We start from the raw sequence: 17,205 nt of genomic DNA on the forward strand, positions 1-17,205 counted from the left end.
AAGATTCAGAGTCTGATAAGATGTAGTGTCTTACTTTGATGCAGCCTCTGAAAAATAAACCTTTAATATCTTTGACTTATTTGGTTGTTGTTTTTTTGATATTAAAATGTTGCTTCGAACTCATTAAAAAACAAACCAAACTCTGCAGCTCCATCCCTGTTCATCACTACGCGCAGCAGATGCAGCGCTGTGTGTGTGTGTGTGTGTGTGTGTGTGTGTGTGTGTGTGTGTTGTGGGCCAATAGTCACTCAGTTACACAACCGCTTTCAGTTTCCGAGCCCTGCCTGCCTGCCTGGTGGCTCCCCGCCCACCGCTGCTCTCTGCTGCCTGCCTGCCTGCCTGCTGGGCGGACTGGGGCAGATCCGATCCGACCAGTTCCGTGTTCTCTCCTCACCCAGTGCGCGGAGCAGACTGATCGGGAGGACCAGGCAGTGTCATGGTGGACATTCCTGCCCAGCCTCGGCATCCGTAACTCCCGGGGTCGAGGGGGGAAAGTGTGGACGGAGGTGAGGAATGTGTTTTCATTTCTTATTATTTCTGCGCGGATGGCGGATTCATCCGCCGACGTCGGTCGCGTTACGTTTCAGCCAAACTTTGACGCTGCTGGCTGGACCTCCTCTCCCTCCCCAGCCCCCCCCTCCCCCTCCAACACCCCTCTCGCGCTCTCCCCCCTCTCTCGCTCTCTCCCGAAACGCAAAGTGCGTCGCCGTGCACACGCACATGCGGGATTACGGTACGTTCACGCAAACGACCAAACAGCCCCGCGTGCGTTCGCTCTTCTCGCTCGTGTGGTTTAAAGGCCGAGGCGTGAAGCTGTGCAACTTTTACTGTCGATACGCAGCGCGTGCTTGTGTGTCTGTGCGCGTGTGTAAAACGGACGGTGTACAGTAACGAGCTGCGACACGCGCGAGCGTTTTTCAACATGTGTTATATGTGGGTGCGTGCCACTGAAATGTGCGTGTGGCGTCCATAGATGTTGTTTTGACACAGGTGACGTAGTGCGTGACGCGCCTTAACGATGAGATAAGCAGATCCTGCTCCGTGTGAATAAATAACGCGCGCGTGTGCGTGTTTGTCTGCGCGCGCGCGCGCGCCAGTGTGTCTCATTGACAGACACTGAGGGGGATTTCGGAGCTGCGCACTTCAGAATTTTCCAGCCAAAAGCGACAGCAGCAGGACTGAAGTGAAGTGTTTGCTCTGCCCCTAGTTGGTTCCTGCAGTGAGGAAGCTGCTCTGCGTGTGTCCAACACCTGACGTACACGCACAGCACGTCAACATGCAATGTGTGTGTCGTCATCACCAAACCGGGCAGTGTTGCGTGAGAATAAAGTGGTTAAAAATAGTACCTGTTCTCGTAATGTCTCTGTCAGGTGTGCAGGCAGCAGGTGAGTACCTGGACAGGTACTGTGTAATACCACGAAACATGCACTCAAAACTACATCAACATTTATCTATTTGGCTTTTTGTAATAATAAGCTGATTAACGCTCACCTGATTCAAATGAAATCAAACACCATACAATAAGTTAACATGATGGAAATCATAAGAAGCTTGAAGTTTATTAGTTATATTCAGCGAGTGCTGATCTAATCAAAGCACACTGTACGTTTTAACTCTGGCAATGAGCTCATTTCTGGTTGCTTATTTATCTGTTAATCAATGGAATAAAAATGTTTTATTTCAGTGTACTCGGTGGAAAGTTTTGCCAAAGATTGAGGAGCAAGCATCCAGTTCATTAACATATTACACTTTATTATTCCAAATCTTGCACTAAAGTTTTTTGTTTTGACTGAGAAAGATTTCGTAAACTTGTGCTCAAACAGCAACAAGTCTTAATTTTTGAAGTCTACTTATTGTCCTTATTGCTGCATATATTTTCATCATGTGAAAAAAAGAAAGTCCCTTATTGGGCTAACTTAAAGTTATAATAACCACATTGCTGTACGTGTTGTTTTAATCTTCTGTATTTTTCACGTGCAACATTTCTGTGGCAGCTACAGTACCACAAATCGAATGTTTCACCGTGTTATTTACTTCCAGCACAATCATATATTTATTTATTGAGTAAATTATTGCTCTATATAATTAGCTGAGGCAGGTAAACCCACCAAAACTCCTTCAGACTCTCATTAATTCCCTCAGCTAAATTTAAAGCAAACTGAACAGAGATGTCAGATGAAGTAAATAAATACAAGCTGCCCGCACAACATAAACAGTTTATTCAGTAACTGTTTTTATTGTAATCTGCATGATGATTAATATTTGATGGTGTTTTATCAGGTAATGGACAAACTGCTGTTTATAGAAGAGAGTGAATCAGACCTGAGAACAGTCAACCGTCCAGAAACATTTACCGACACCATCCCGGCTAAATACCTGGTTTTATGAAGTAAATATGAAAGTTGAAGCTTAATATTCAATATATTTTATATTTGAATCGACTAACATTGATTCAGATCCGTCAAAGTGGGGATGAAATGGGGACAAGTGGGAGAGGTGATCTATTCATAGTGGTGGTAATCCAGAAACAGATGCATGTAGGTCAGAACTGCAACTATCTGACGAGGTGATTGATCATGTCAGTGTTAATTAATAATAATTACATTAATTACTGAGTGTGACAACATGATTAACAACAAAACAGGTAGGAGAAAGAAAGATAAATTGGAGGTGGAAGATTTTCAAAAAATACAAAGAAAAAAAAAACAGGTAGAATTTTAAGCTGGATGATTAATGATGGCGTTAAATGAATAAAAACGTATTTAATTGAGTAGTCTTAAAACCCTACGATTATTAAAACGACTGTGTGACGACACCTTTATGTTCCCGAGCTTGACATTATTAAACTTAGCAGAAAAATGACAGCATTGGTCCGAAGAGTCGTGTTTACGTTACTTCCTGTGATTCGATCAACGATGAGTCCCGGAGGCCACGACGCGAGCGAGGTGACGACGTTAGCGCCACGAAATCAGGTTACGAAGGAGGTCGGCGAGGTGAAGCGTCCTGCTGAGAATCTGCAGACCACCAACCAGCAGTCCTGCTTGCTTTCTGACGTCGCTTTCTCCAGAAAGCAGTTTAAATTACTTAAAAGAGAAATCATGCTTGGGCTCATTATCCCGCTGCATGATAACAATGATAATAACAATAAACTTTATTTGTAACGCACCTTTCATACTGGGAATGCAGCTCAAAGTGTTTTACAACAAGAGAATTACATGCAGTGTTTCACATAAAAACTAAATATGAAGGAACATTTAAAAATATAGAAAAGAAATGAGATGCATAAGAACCGATAAAATTAAACAGAGTTCAAATATAAAACAAGCAATATGCATTTTAATAGTTCAAAGTGCAAGAAAGCTTCAAGAGTAACTAGTTAAAAGCTAAAGTAAAGAGATGTGTTTTCAGCTTTCTTTTAGAAAGCGTTAACTGATACATTTCCCTGACGGATAAAAATCGAAACAACATCCTCAAACTTTCTGCATGACATGTGAATATATTCCCACGTGTATCTTTCTAAATTTGTATTTTCATCCTCCCCAGGTGACTTCAGCCTGAGTTTAAAAGACTCACCGTCTCTGTCCTGCGTCACCGCGTCCCTCCAGAACAATAAAGACAGCAGCAGCAGCGCGATGATGAACGAGCTGGCTCGGACGAGGCAGACGCCTTCGGCCTCACTGTAAGCTCATCGCCGAACCCGTCATGGAATAAAAAATGGCACCGCGACCGAGACAGCGAGCGAGGCGAGACGTCTTTCTCTCGGGGAGTTCTGGGAAGGTGTTCGTTTGAAACGGGGACCTGAACGAGCATGGAGTAAGATCTGGAGCGGGAGATTTTCCTGAAGAAGAACTGACTACGAAATACAAGTCGAGGATGGAGCAAGATTTTACACAGTAGGATCTCTATGGCTCCCTTTAAATCTGGATAGTGACGACTCTTTTGCACTATCCAGGTGGATATTCCAGCTGTTAATTCATCCTGAAGCAGACCTGAACTCCTGTAACTGTAACTGTACACTCCTCCATCCCTCACTGACTGTTGTGAACGGATGTCCGACTCCTCTAAAGCCCGAAGGTGACGTTTTCCCGCCTTCGGCTTCTAACTGCATCTCTGTCACCCAAAAACAAAAACAAAAAAAACTCCCACAAACATGGCCACTACAGGAAGGAAGCACCTAGTGAAAGACTTTAACCATTTTATCACCTGTTACCTGTGTCGAGGTTACCTGATCAAACCCACCACGGTCACCGAGTGCCTGCACACCTGTGAGTGAAATATCACACACACACACACACACACACACACACACACACACACACACACACACACACACACACACACACACACACACACACACACACAGATGACTGTCAGTTGAAGCTTCATCACGACTTCTACATCTAAATGAACATCTGTTACATTCAAGCACAGACTGTTAATAAAAGAGTTCGTATCCTTCAGTTCTGTAAAATGGTTCCGATCCAGAAGTGTCTTAAGCTGCAATACCAGCGAGTGCCACTAGAGGTCGGCTCCAAAAAGCCTCCGGCTCCATAGACTCCCATTCAACTTCTCTCATCAAATCCAAAGTGAATAAAATGTGTCCATCAGTTATCTCGGTGTTGTTAGCTAAAGTCACTCCTTCTTATTAGTTTTCTGGAGGTCCATCTGAAAATAATCCCTCATTCATTAGAAAAGAAGATTCAAGAAGACCTGTTTTTGGGGGCGTGTCTGTTTGATTGACAGGCCTGTGGTGCAGTCAGGTTACAGCTATCGGTGGGCGGGACGTAGTATCGTCAGGTTTCCAATCAGATCGGTCAGATCCACCTCTGGCTCCTCCCCCAGCTCGTCCAAATATGGTCACTTCCTGCTCCAAACCGCTCCGAACTAGCAAAGATGGTGACGGACAGAATCTGAACTGGAGGATTCATAACGTTAGGTTTTAAATACGTTTATATCATAATAATGTTGGCATGGCTACAAAAAAGTCCGACGATGACTCAGCAGAGCTTTAACAGTCAATCAGGGCTAAATGCAGCTAAGACACACACGTCATATTAATTTCAACTCCCATAAAAAGTTTGTGTTGTTTTCCTCTGCAGTCTGTAAGAGCTGCATCGTGCAGCACTTCGAGGACAGTAACGACTGTCCTAAATGTGGCATTCAGGTCCACGAGACGAACCCGCTGGAGATGCTCAGGTAACGTATATTTCTGCATTTATTAATTTTTCTTCTTTGTCGTCGTTCTCATCTTATAATTTGATCCTCTTTCTCTCCTTGTTTTATTCCTTCTCGACCTCCTCCGATCCCTCGCTCCTCCCGCCTTCTGTCGCTCCTCTTCCCTCCTCCTCCACCTCCCTCTCTCCCTCCCCTACTCTCAGGTTGGACAACACCCTGGAGGAGATCATTTTCAAGCTGGTGCCCGGGCTCCGAGAAAGTGAGTTTGCCAGATGGTTTCATCAATCTGTCTCCTCCGTCTGCAGTCTGCGTTAAATTATGTGACTATTCATGGGAGGTAGGAAGAAGAATTTACAGCCGTCCAATCACATTATTTATTTAAAAAGGCTCGCAAAGCCTTTGTTACGAGGCGCACGAGCAAACATGTTGCTGCTCCACGCTGGATCGTAAACATTTTAACCAGCAGAAAAAAAAGCAACAAAAAAACACAATTACAGCACTTTTAAGAGATTAAAAAAAAAAATCACTAAATGTCAGCACTTTTTTTTTCTCCATGTCATCCAACAGTGAATTATTAGTGTCCTGTCTTTGGCAGGACACGCCTCCTGAATATTCTGCACACTTCTTATTTTTCTGTGTGGTTGTTTTTGCTCCGTTTGTTTGTAGTGTTAGATACGTGTGGCTTATTGAGAACAAATCTGTTCAGTTTTTATGCAAACCTAAATATGCTGCAGTGTTTCCCCGAACCACTCTCCTGAAAGAAAGAAAAATATGAATGTACTCATAGAACTGTAGTTATGTCCAGTAACTACTACTACTATTACTTTAGTTCCTGTGCACCTGTTTCATTCCAGCTCAGCGTGAGAGTCGCTCAAGTGTTTTTTCTGTCACTGAAAGTTGCACTAATTTGTGTTGTTTCTCTGCGACGAGCAGCGTAGCGCCCCCTAGGGGAAACACGGTGCTGTGCAATGTCTATAAAAACAATGTGGTAATCACCAAGCAACACCGTCACCATCCCCACCTTAGATGCTACTGTACTTGGCAACACCTTGTAAAACAGCAGAAACACCCTAGCAACCAACCTAACAACCGACCTTAGCAACGCTCTATCAACCGTCCAGAACACCTCGTGACCTCCAGCCGACCTTTTTGGCGACAACCTCGCCATCCTTCAGTCCGGGGGAGTTTTATCAAGTCAGCGTGCACGTAAATTATCCGGACATATTTTCCTATATCGTCTCTTTATGACCGTGGTTGATATTCATGCAGATTTTTAGAGCCCTTCAATAAAAAGGCAGAAAGCAGGCCGTGCTCAACTACAACCCTGCTTCTCTTGCAAACAGTGACACGCCTTAAAACCCAGCAGATTTACTATCAGCTCCACTGTTTACGGCCCATTTTTATAATGAACACGAGCTCCCGGTCGCTGCTCGGCAGGTCGACTCACCTTTGATCTTTTCTCCGAGATCTGAGCCGCGTCTCACGGCAGTTAAAATATTCATTCGTCAGTGTCTCATTATTTTTTGGTGACTTCGAAGCTCAACAGTTAAAAACAAGATGAAGATGTGCGACCCGCCTTCCTCTCCGTAGCGGGAAGCCAAGTCAACATGTCTAACGAAAGCCGTGATGGTACTATAATTTTACGAGTCCATAACTTCCCGTCAGCTGACGGAGCACCTTGGCAGCGGACAGACGGAGCAAACCTCGTATATTTTTGTGGGACTCATCGTGCCGCTCGGCCAAGTGGAGTAAAAATGTTTGAGTTCGGTTTGATGGTTTACAGAGTGAAGACTGATTGGACTGTTCACACAGCTGATGACTTCAGCTCCAGTCTTCATGATGAGCATCTTCCTTTAGGACTATTTGTAAAAGAGGTTCAAATGCAGCTTTGGCAGAAAAACGTCATATAACTCAGTTTGTCTAAATACTCGCGTGTCACTTCTTTTTAATGTGTCGTTCACGTGAACCAGAAGAGGAAGAGCAAGAGGTCGACTTCTGGAGGAAGAACCAGCCCAAAGAAAACGGCCAAGGTCAGCTGGCTCAGATGAACTGTTAACTTTTCAGTGATCTCTAGTTTAAAAATATGGTACACATTTGTTTTTAAACTGTCATGAGCATAAATATTACAGATACTCTCAATATTTCTGTGGAGAGAAATTAATCGTTTGGTGTTTTTTGATTTTCTTTTGAGGTTTTTTTAGCTACTAATTCTGGTTTTTTTTTTTACCAAGTTTTGATTCATCATTTATGATTAATCACCAGATTTTTTTTTTGGTTCCCTAGTTTCAGGGGAATTTCTTGCTCATACATATTCTCTGGTGTAAATGGGAGCTTTTTACTTTCCTTATCAGTGGGTGATGATTCAATAGTATCATTTCTGTTAGAAACCATCACTGTATTTTTCAAATGAAGTAAAGATTTGTGTGAATCTCGGTCCCGCCCGGCAGCAGAGCCGCTGAGGCGCCAGAGGCTCGGGCTGCCTGACGGCGGCGGCGACGGCGGGTGCGACGACGGCGACGGCCGAGGCGACGATGACTACCACAGGAGCGACCCTCAGATCGCCATCTGTCTGGACTGCCTCCGCAACACGGGCCAGTCGGGGGAGACCACCGTCACGGTGAGAGGGTTGGAACTTTTTTAAATCTGGAGATATCAAGTACTTCTTAATAACTTCCTCCAGTGAGAATGAGCGTTTTAAGCCTTATTTAAACCTTAACGTGTCCATGTGGTGTTTTTTTTTATTTGATACAAGACATCATGAGTAAACTAGACGCCCGGTGAATGAAGGTGTCGAGTTACGGTGTTGCCACTTTGACCCTTTGAGCTTTTCAGAGTGATTTCATCACCTTCACTTTTAAGCTCATATCTCGGTCATTGTCGGGGCAAACCGTTCCTGCTATATCTTGTTTTTTTCAGGACAGTCTAGGCTTTCAAATCTTTCATCATTTGTTTTGATAATACTCAGAGATTTTTAATATTAACCTTTATATGAAGTAAAACATTACTCAGTCTTGTGTAATTGTTCTGTTTTTACATCGCCAGTAGAGATATCTTTTTATAATTGTGTACAGGAGATTGTCTAGAATCTGTTGTCACATTGGATGACTGTATATTTAAAAATAAATATGTGCTTATTGCCTGATGGAAAATAAATGTCATGCGGGTGTCCGAGCATCCAAAACCAGAGAGAGAAGAGAAACGACTGGTCACATCAGAAAGGGGAAGTTCTGCTGTTTCTGCTGGATTTCAAATATGAAAACAAGGACATTTTTAATTCTTTTTCCTCAGAGAAGGAACAATTACTTTAGGGAAATGCAAATTTTCTGGTTTTTAAACGTTTCCGCTCCTCTTTGATGGGCTCTATCTGATCCTTTGTAAAGGTTTGATTGGTGTTTTGGTGTATTTTCCTGTTCGCTGCCTCTTGTTAAATCAGGTCGTGATGAGGTTTGTCTCTCTCCCAATTAGGACCTGATGAAGAGGTTCATCCGCTGCTCCAGCAGAGTCACCGTAGGAACAATTAAGAAGTTTCTCAGTCTTAAACTAAAGCTGCCGAGCTCTTACGAGGTGAGAGACACCTTCAGTCATTGTTTTACTCACATAAACAAATTCATCGTCAACGTTATGTGAAGGTTTGTGGATCAGTGAGGATAGTTTGGCGTAAAAATGAGGCTTAAAATAATGAATTCTCAGTCCCCATAAAAAACATATATGAATTAACATATCTAGTTTTATTTCTCTGTTATGAGTGTTTCTCTGTTGGTGTGGAGACGACAGTTTAGAGAAATCACGCTGCTGATGTAGCGGCACGGAGAATTGCAAATTTCTTTGCCTCTGAATAACTTTTGCTCAACAGTCTCATAAAGCCGACAGTTACTCAGATCATTAACTAAACACAATATGTTCCAAATGTTGGTGAGTTAAATGCAAGATTAGGAAGATTTACCTGAACAGCAGCTGTCAAATTATTTTGATTTGGAAAAATTGCAGACCGTGCAAAAGAAATGACACTTTATAGACATGAAGTCTAATTTAAAGCGTTTAAAACATGCAGGTGACAAAAATGTAGATGAAATAAATAAAAGTGGGTTAATTTTTTAAAGCAGACACCTTAAACTTTTGGCTTCCTTCATTCGTCACACACACTCAGAGCAGCCTCCCACTCTTCACCACAGACAACTTCCCCTCTCACACTCACATCCTTTTTTTCATTTTTGTTTGTTTTTCTCCATGTTGTCGATTCCTTATTGTTTATTAAAACGATTGTATTTCTTTATTTTTGTTGTTTCAATTATTCACGTTTTTGTTTTTGCTTCCCTCCGTGTGCAGCTGGACGTGTTGTGTAACGGAGAAATCATGGGCAGAGATCACACGCTGGAGTTCATCTACATGACCCGGTGGAGGCTACACGGAGAGAACGTAAGGCGGACACACTCACTTCCTGTTTGTGTGTCGTTGCATGTGTAGATGCAACAGTGCAGGGAAGCTGTGTGTGTGTGTGTGTGTGTGTGTGTGTGTATGTGTGTGTGTGTGTGTGTGTGTGTGTGTGTGTGTGTGTGTGTGTGTGTGTGTGTGTGTGTGTGTGTTTGTGTGTGTGTGTGTGTGTTTGTGTGTGTATTCATTCCAAATCTGCACAAAAACCTCAGTTTTCAGTGTTAAAAATATTTTTTTGCAGGAAGAAGTTTTTGTTCATTCGTGATTCAGATGTGCGTTGGTTCGGTCCTTTTAACCAGAACTGACTCCGTACAGTAAACTCTGCTGCCTCGGCCCGTCTGTACTTCCTGTTTGGTTTTCACTCGGCTCTGAAGGTCACACTGCTAACTGAAGGAAATCTTCTGTGCAGCTTTTGTGTTTTTTTTCTTCAGATCTGCAGTTTCACTGCTAAGCGTCTCCATCTGACTCCCACGGTTTTAATTTATTTTATATAATTGTTTTTGTTGTGTCGGCACACTGGAAATAATCTGCATCGTCACAAATATAAATAATAAATCGACAAAACTGTAAAGAATCAGAAAATAAAAGTTACCTTTGAGCGTCATTTGAAGAGGGAATGACTTCTTATGAGTATGAAAGTTTAATATTGACTAAGTCAACAGATACAGATTAGAGGAGTAATTATAACAATTAACCCTGAGAAAGAGGAAATATAAGCAGAAGTATTTTTTTATTACCAATTTAGTTCAAAAAGTAAAACAGAAAAGAAGGCGACATACTCAAAGTTTAAGAAACTAAATCAAAGGAAAAACTGATTAATTTCATCCCTCTAAAAGGTATGAAGACAAATGAGTTCAGTAAATTACAAGTCGAGCCGACAGCAACAAACAGCCTGAACGCTGATTAACGTCCTTCCAGCTGCTTCGTCTGCAGAGACTCAAACTTGATGAGCAACACACACACACACACACACACACACACACACACACACACACACACACACACACACACACACAGAAACAGTTAACTGATGTGATAATCTTCAGAGGATGAAAAATCAACATCTCTGACTGGAAACCGAACTCTAATCTGAAGTTTCCAAACGGTCCTCACAGAGACAGAAGTTCAAACACACACAGCAGGACGAGTTGTCCTGTTTGAGTCTGTCTCCGGTTCAGGGTCATCGGTCCTCTGACGGTTCACTGGGCCAGTGTGTGTGTGTGTGTGTGTGTGTGTGTGTGTGTGTGTGTGTACATACATTCCTGCATTCCTACATACATTTATCTGTATCTGCACACGTGCGAGTGTGTGTTCATGTGAGCGATGAGGTGGTGAATGTGTGGGAGGAGCTTAAACAGCTGCCCCAGCAGGAGGCGTCAGATACAGGAGGAGGAGGAGGAGGAGGAAGAGGAGGAAGAGGAGGAGGAGGAGGAGGAGGAAGTTGATATTAAATGAGACTTCCCCATGTCCTCTCAATACATTTTTTAAAATCCTTTTTTTCACTGAGCTGAAATGTCATTTAAGGTTCAGTTTCATTATTTTCGTGGAAGAGGATGGAAAAAAAAAAGAAAAAAAAGACATTATTTTTCCTCCTCGTTACATAAGCACATTGCATAACGGACAGAAACTTATATCAAAAGTCAGTCTGAGTTTAAATTGGTCCCAGATTGATGCTAAATTAAATACAAAAATCAGGACACACAAACAGAGTGAATGTCTGTTTTCTGTTTTCTTCTCCAACAACACAGATGTTGTTTGTGATTATTAATCCACTTTGATTTTCCATCCTTGTTATATAATAACCACGTACAGATCGTCGGCTTCGGTGTGCACAGATTGAATTGCGGGTCGCGGAGTGAAAGAAAGCATTCAAAGTTTAATCTTTCTAGTCAGAAGAACGGTGATGAAATAGTTTTATATATATTTATATTGTCAGGCAGATAATCTGAATTTCGTTTTAAAGGTGTGGTTCTTTGTTTCTTAATTAATCACGCGTGTGTTTTTCAAAACTGACATTTTATTCGATGTCTTAAAACAACATTTCAGAGACAATATTTCTGTCTCTCACTCGGACTTACTAGAATTTTAAATCCAGTAACTGTCTTTGAAACAAGAGTAATGTTTTAACTTAGACCGAATAAAACCCTCTTTTGCCGAGTTTGAACTCCTTTAACCTCCTTTGACTCACAAATCAACATTTTATTCCTTTCTTAACTTCTCAGTGTTTCCTTTCCTTTGTATCAGCTAGCGGCTCAACATCCTCCGTAACAAACTAAAACACGTGGTTTTATGGTTTTTTTGTGTCTCGGTTTTGAACTTCGAATGAATTTATATTTGTGAAGAGAAATTCTTCACCTCAAACCTTTTTTTGATGACCTTGCGCCACCAACAGCAACATTTTCTCCAAAACGTTTTCCTCCACTCACGACACCGACGCTCCACAACGAGAGACCGAACTCAGTCCGTCGGGATTATTAATGTGCTGTTGGAGTCACGGGGATAAACACCAAGACATGACGTCGTGTTTGAACCCCGTCCGGCCGAGGACACGGAGACGAGAGACGAACGAGTCCTTCACCGGTCTCGTCCTTCTGAAATCAATCCGTTGTCGTTTAACAGGAAACTGGTGGTGACTTTAAAAAAAACATCTCTGCTCTGAGGTCTGTTATTACTGGCTCGCAATTAACTCTTATTATTAAGACATCTGTTCGGAGATTTCCGTTTGAAATAATCAGTTTAGAGAAAAATTAACATTAAAAGGATTTTAAATTCCGTCTGTTTGATTCAGCGCTGAAACAATATTTTGTTTTGCCAAGATGTTCATCTGTGGTTCACACGGCCTCCCGATCAATATGTTGTGTCGGATGATCGGCTCGTTAGAGGCAGAAAACAGATGCCTGCTTCATTAATTCTGAGGTTTCAAAGACATTTTGAGAAACTCTTCACATTTTAGATTCTCCATAAGTTTAAAGTAGAATATTTTGGTATTTAAGTACAAGTCTTAAAAGAGAAGTTAAGTCATTTTTTTTGGCCGAACAAACCGATAGCAAATTTAGTTTTATATTTTTGGCGCTGCACCTGGAATGACTCTAAAAACCCAAAATATGAACACGACTCTTTTGTTTCCGCTTCCCTTTTTCACGAGTGTTAAAGACCTCTGCTCTGCACCAGCTGACAGGTGCAGCTCGTCGAGACGCTGATTAAACTGCCGGATTAATTGCCGAATTAATTGCGGAATTGTGGACTTTCACAATAAAAGGCTCCTTTAAAACGGCAATTTGACAGAAATAAACCTTTTGTGTGCAGAAAAGAAGTCTTAGATCAGTTAATAAAAACAAGGGAGTGAAAACAACAGTGTTGTGTTTCTATATTTTTGGACATTTCCGTCGTGGATTCCTCTAAATGAGCTGACAGCTGCAGAGAATATGCGTTCCTGCAGGATAATTAAAGTGTTCGGAGGCAGAACTGCTGAGTGAGCGAGAGTCAGACATTCAGATGCGGAGGCTCAGTGACAGACTGGTGAGATCCGAGTCGGTGTCCTTTCTTTTCTTTTTCTTTTTTTTTTCTTTTTGAAAGCGTGATGCAGCAGATTTGAGGAAGCTGGGGGAGATGACGGCGGCGGCGGCGCTCTGCTGCAGCAGCCTCCAGCTGCCAGAAATAGGAGACACACTCTTCACTTTGCAGCTGCTCTGACACAAACGCTCACCTTTATTCCTCTGAATCTTTTATGAAACGGGCCGCTCACATCGTTTGACTGTTTCCGATGTTTTACACTCGGATGAGGCAGGAAATGTGTGTAGCAGTCAGCGAAGACGTGTCTATTATTTAACCTCCATGATGGATGAGTCACTGAAGGCCGGCAGCCGACGCCGACTGGAAAGTTGGGTTTTATCGGATTATAGCGTATTTTATGTGTTTGAATGGGGGAGTACGAACACCACACTTACACATATTCAATTTAAAACTCTGCATCCTGAAGGCCAAAACACACATTATTGTTTTCTATGTCGACCGACACAGCGGTGGCAGCTGAGCACCCACCAGTCCTCTTGTGGTATTTACAAAGTTGGGACGTTGGATCTCTGTGCCTTTGCGTCTCCTGCACCCTGCTAGCTTGCTAACTTGTTAGCCTCTGGGGCTTCTAGACGCCCTCCATCTTGTCGCAACAGTTTTTACAACCAAAGGAACGATTTAAGAGGAAATGTCTTCAAATTTTGGCACAAAACATTCACTTGGACGAATTAAGACGCCAATTATGACCACAATTTACGCAAATATCTAATCGGATAGAATGATGGCTCTTTGTGTCCAAAGGGTTGAAGCTCTCCGTTAATGTTCAACGCGTTAGTTGATGTGTTTCTGATGTGATGTTCAAATCTAAAATCAGAGGTTTTTCACCTGTTAACAAGGATCTCGTTTTTGCAGTTTCACATCAAATTGTGACACTAATTTAATTCAGTAGCTGTTTTTCTGCTTCTGGACAAACAGCGGTTCAAAGTTTTGGTCGTGTTTGTAGTGTGTGTGTGTGTGTGTGTGTGTGTGTGTGTTTCAGCGCCTCTCTTGTTAAGTCGGTGTAAAAACGGTTGTGTGTTCAGTAAATGATATCCTGCTCGGAGAAACGTCGATCTGTCGTGTTTCAGTATTAATGAAACCACTCCTGTGAGTTCCCGCTGCAGTCGTCCTCTGAAGTTGTGTTTTAATATTTTCAGCGTTCAGGCTGAAAGTTCGATTCTGTCTCTCTCAAACACTTCTGTCTCTTTCTCCTTCAGACGTATCCCATGGTCCTCGAGTACAGGCCACGCATCGACTTCGGCTGAGCCACGGCTGCGAGAAGAGGACCACACACACACACACACACACACACACACACACACACACACACACACACACACACACATGTACACACACACACAGACACAAACACGCCACCGCAATGTGCAGAGAAAGAGAAAGATTTAAATGTATTTTTGTACAGCCAATGATGAAGTGCATACGTTGTTATGTCAAAGAGCTTTTATGCTACATAGAATAATATATGCTCTAATATATGATATTTTTAAATGTATGTCCCTGTGCCTAAAAACCTGTTCAGAGATGAAGTATGACCATATCTCCACTTTGCCTGTCGAACTCTAACTGTAGATTAAATGTTGATTTTCTACCGTTGATGGTTTGTTTTTATGTTTGATTGGATCTCGTCATATGGAGGTGAACTGAAGCGTTCAGACGGATTTAATAGATCGATGGGTGTGATTTTGGAAGTCTGAATGAAAAGGTGCCTCAATTCTCCGCAATTATGAACTTAATTAACTGCTTCAAAACCGAGAAACCGCAACCACAGGAAAACGTGAAATAGACACACCCGACCGCTACAGCGAAAACGTGAAATAGACACGTTTTCATGTAGTGGATGAAAATGAAACCAGCTGCTTGATGTCTTGAAAATGTGATTTACAGGAAAATGAAAGTTTTTACAAAAACACATGGATGAGGTCAGGAAAAAAAAAAAAAAACTCATCATCCCGCATGGCAGTCTGCAACTAACGCCTGCTGGCCACACCAAAAAATGTCCTTTGCACTTCGTCTAAAGTCGTCAACACGGACCGACTTCCTGCTTCGACCTCCAGCCTGCTGGGCTCAGCTGAAGTCGTGAAACAAAGGCTTCCTTTGCAGTGGGGATTATTATTGACATTTCAATCAGGACGGATCAATACAGAGTGTATAAGTATGTTTGTTGAGGTAAGCTGAGAAGGTCTTTGGAGATTAGACACCGGATACGAAGACAACATACTGTCGCTGGAATCCCCTCGAGGTCAGGAGGCATTTTGTTGCAGGATAAGGTGGACGAACGATGATTGGCCGTTACCATGGTGACATCAGAAGATTTTGATGTCATGGAACAGAGGAACCGCTGAAGTAGATGGATGAAGAGAAGCAGAGGAAACACATGTACAAGCTCCTTGTTTTTTTTTTATTATTCCTACATGAAATAACCATCTGAATAAAGGCCTTTAATTTCTTTTTGAACTTGTTGTGTTCCCTTCCATCATTACATGAGTTTGAAAATTGGCATCACACCGCTGGGAGAAACCTCTGATAGAACCAGAGAGCAGAGGAGAGAAAAGAGCAGCAACACCTGCAGGAACTCATATTAACTACACTCATTTTATTAGAAGAGAGTCATTGTAAAATATAAATATTTTACCATTAAATATACTGAGTACTTCTTGTGCGAGTGGTCAGACTTCATCCACAACACACACACACACACACACACACACACACACACACACGTACGTCCTTCCAGCTGTGTCTTCTTGCCCTTGCCGTTGTTTTTTTCAGGTCAGAGTTATGTAGGCCGGAGGTCCCTGTGGTTTTTATGTGACTCTGCTGACCCATCAGCGTTGTAATAAACTCTGACTTTAGATGATAAAATTAATGGGAGGAGAATAAATAACGTCCATTGAATAACGTTGAAACCTTCCTTTCTTCAAACCCAGACGTTTTACTGGTGATCCCAACGTTTCCTGCAGAAATAAACATGTCCGACTCAATTCGGTCAATGGTGGATAAAATTAAGTAGCAGCTCCAAATCTTTCCACTGGGTTGAATATTTCATCCATTAAAAAACATAATTTAAAAAAAAAAAAATTATTATTATTTCAGTCCGTCAAAACGTCATAAAACTTTATTCATAATTTAGTTACAAATGGACAATTAAATGTAAAAAAAAAAAGAAGTCTAGTTGGTTTTGATTCCTCTGATTTTGTCGTCGATCAAACACTTTTATTTATTTAAGAACTTTTAATTGTCTTTTAATAGTTTCTGCTTTGTGTAAATAAGGTCATACATTTCCCAGCATGCCTCTCGACAGCCTCTAAAGGAAAGCGGGTAGATTCACTCTTCTATCTGTGGGTTTTGTTGTCTGTGGGTGGAGAGAGTGATTATGAAAGTAACAAAAGCAATATGTTGTTTTTTTATTTTCCAGAAATTACTCAGAACATGACCTGCATTGAGACTAAGCAGTTTCACTTCCTGTTTGATTCATTACAGACTAACAAACCGAAACGAAAAAAAAATGTGGGACAAAGTGGGACAGAAGTTTGGTATCCATGACGCAGAGCAGTGTGGGTTTTTTTTTACCATAAATTACATTTACGCTTCCGTGTAGTACCAACAAAACAGTAGATTAAAGTAAATAGAGTGAATAAATACATTTAAACATTGCACATATGAGGTTGCGCGGATACCAATTGAATACATTTTTCATTTTGATATCAGCTCAAAAAAATCGAGTGAAAAAGTTCAATCTCTGTCTGGAAAAATGTTTATTAATTTCAGTATTTGTTTTGATAGATTTTGGACTTTCTGGCCTCACCATGTGTTTAAGTTTTAAAGAATATGAAGTGCTGTTGTGACAAATTACTGCTGTGTGCTTAAAAATGATCAAAAAAGGACAAATCAAAAGGGGAAAAAAGTGGGTTTTGGAATTTGGAGACATCAGATTAAAAAATTATGACTTCCTTTTAAATTGAACAGCACAGAAAAGAGACGGGGGGCGGGGGAGGGGAATCCTCTGAGGATAAACCCCCTTTTAAT

The 17,205-nt window shown here is 41.7% G+C and overlaps 1 protein-coding gene across 1 annotated transcript; it reads left to right on the forward strand.

The window, feature by feature from the left end:
- Positions 1 to 268: 268 nt before the first annotated feature.
- Positions 269 to 15,633, forward strand: LOC138215175 (polycomb group RING finger protein 5-B-like). The gene is made up of 9 exons (XM_069177185.1): positions 269 to 506; positions 3,544 to 4,265; positions 5,100 to 5,196; positions 5,379 to 5,434; positions 7,146 to 7,205; positions 7,623 to 7,792; positions 8,641 to 8,739; positions 9,502 to 9,591; positions 14,376 to 15,633. Exons 2-9 carry the CDS (start codon positions 4,151 to 4,153, stop codon positions 14,421 to 14,423), a joined length of 735 nt encoding a protein of 244 aa, XP_069033286.1. The 5' UTR covers positions 269 to 506; positions 3,544 to 4,150; the 3' UTR covers positions 14,424 to 15,633.
- The last annotated feature ends 1,572 nt before the right edge of the window (positions 15,634 to 17,205 follow it).

The sequence above is a fragment of the Embiotoca jacksoni genome, unplaced genomic scaffold, assembly GCF_022577435.1.
Source record: "Embiotoca jacksoni isolate LCO1_2020_lvr unplaced genomic scaffold, fEmbJac1.0.p SCAF_70, whole genome shotgun sequence".
NCBI lineage: Eukaryota > Metazoa > Chordata > Actinopteri > Embiotocidae > Embiotoca > Embiotoca jacksoni.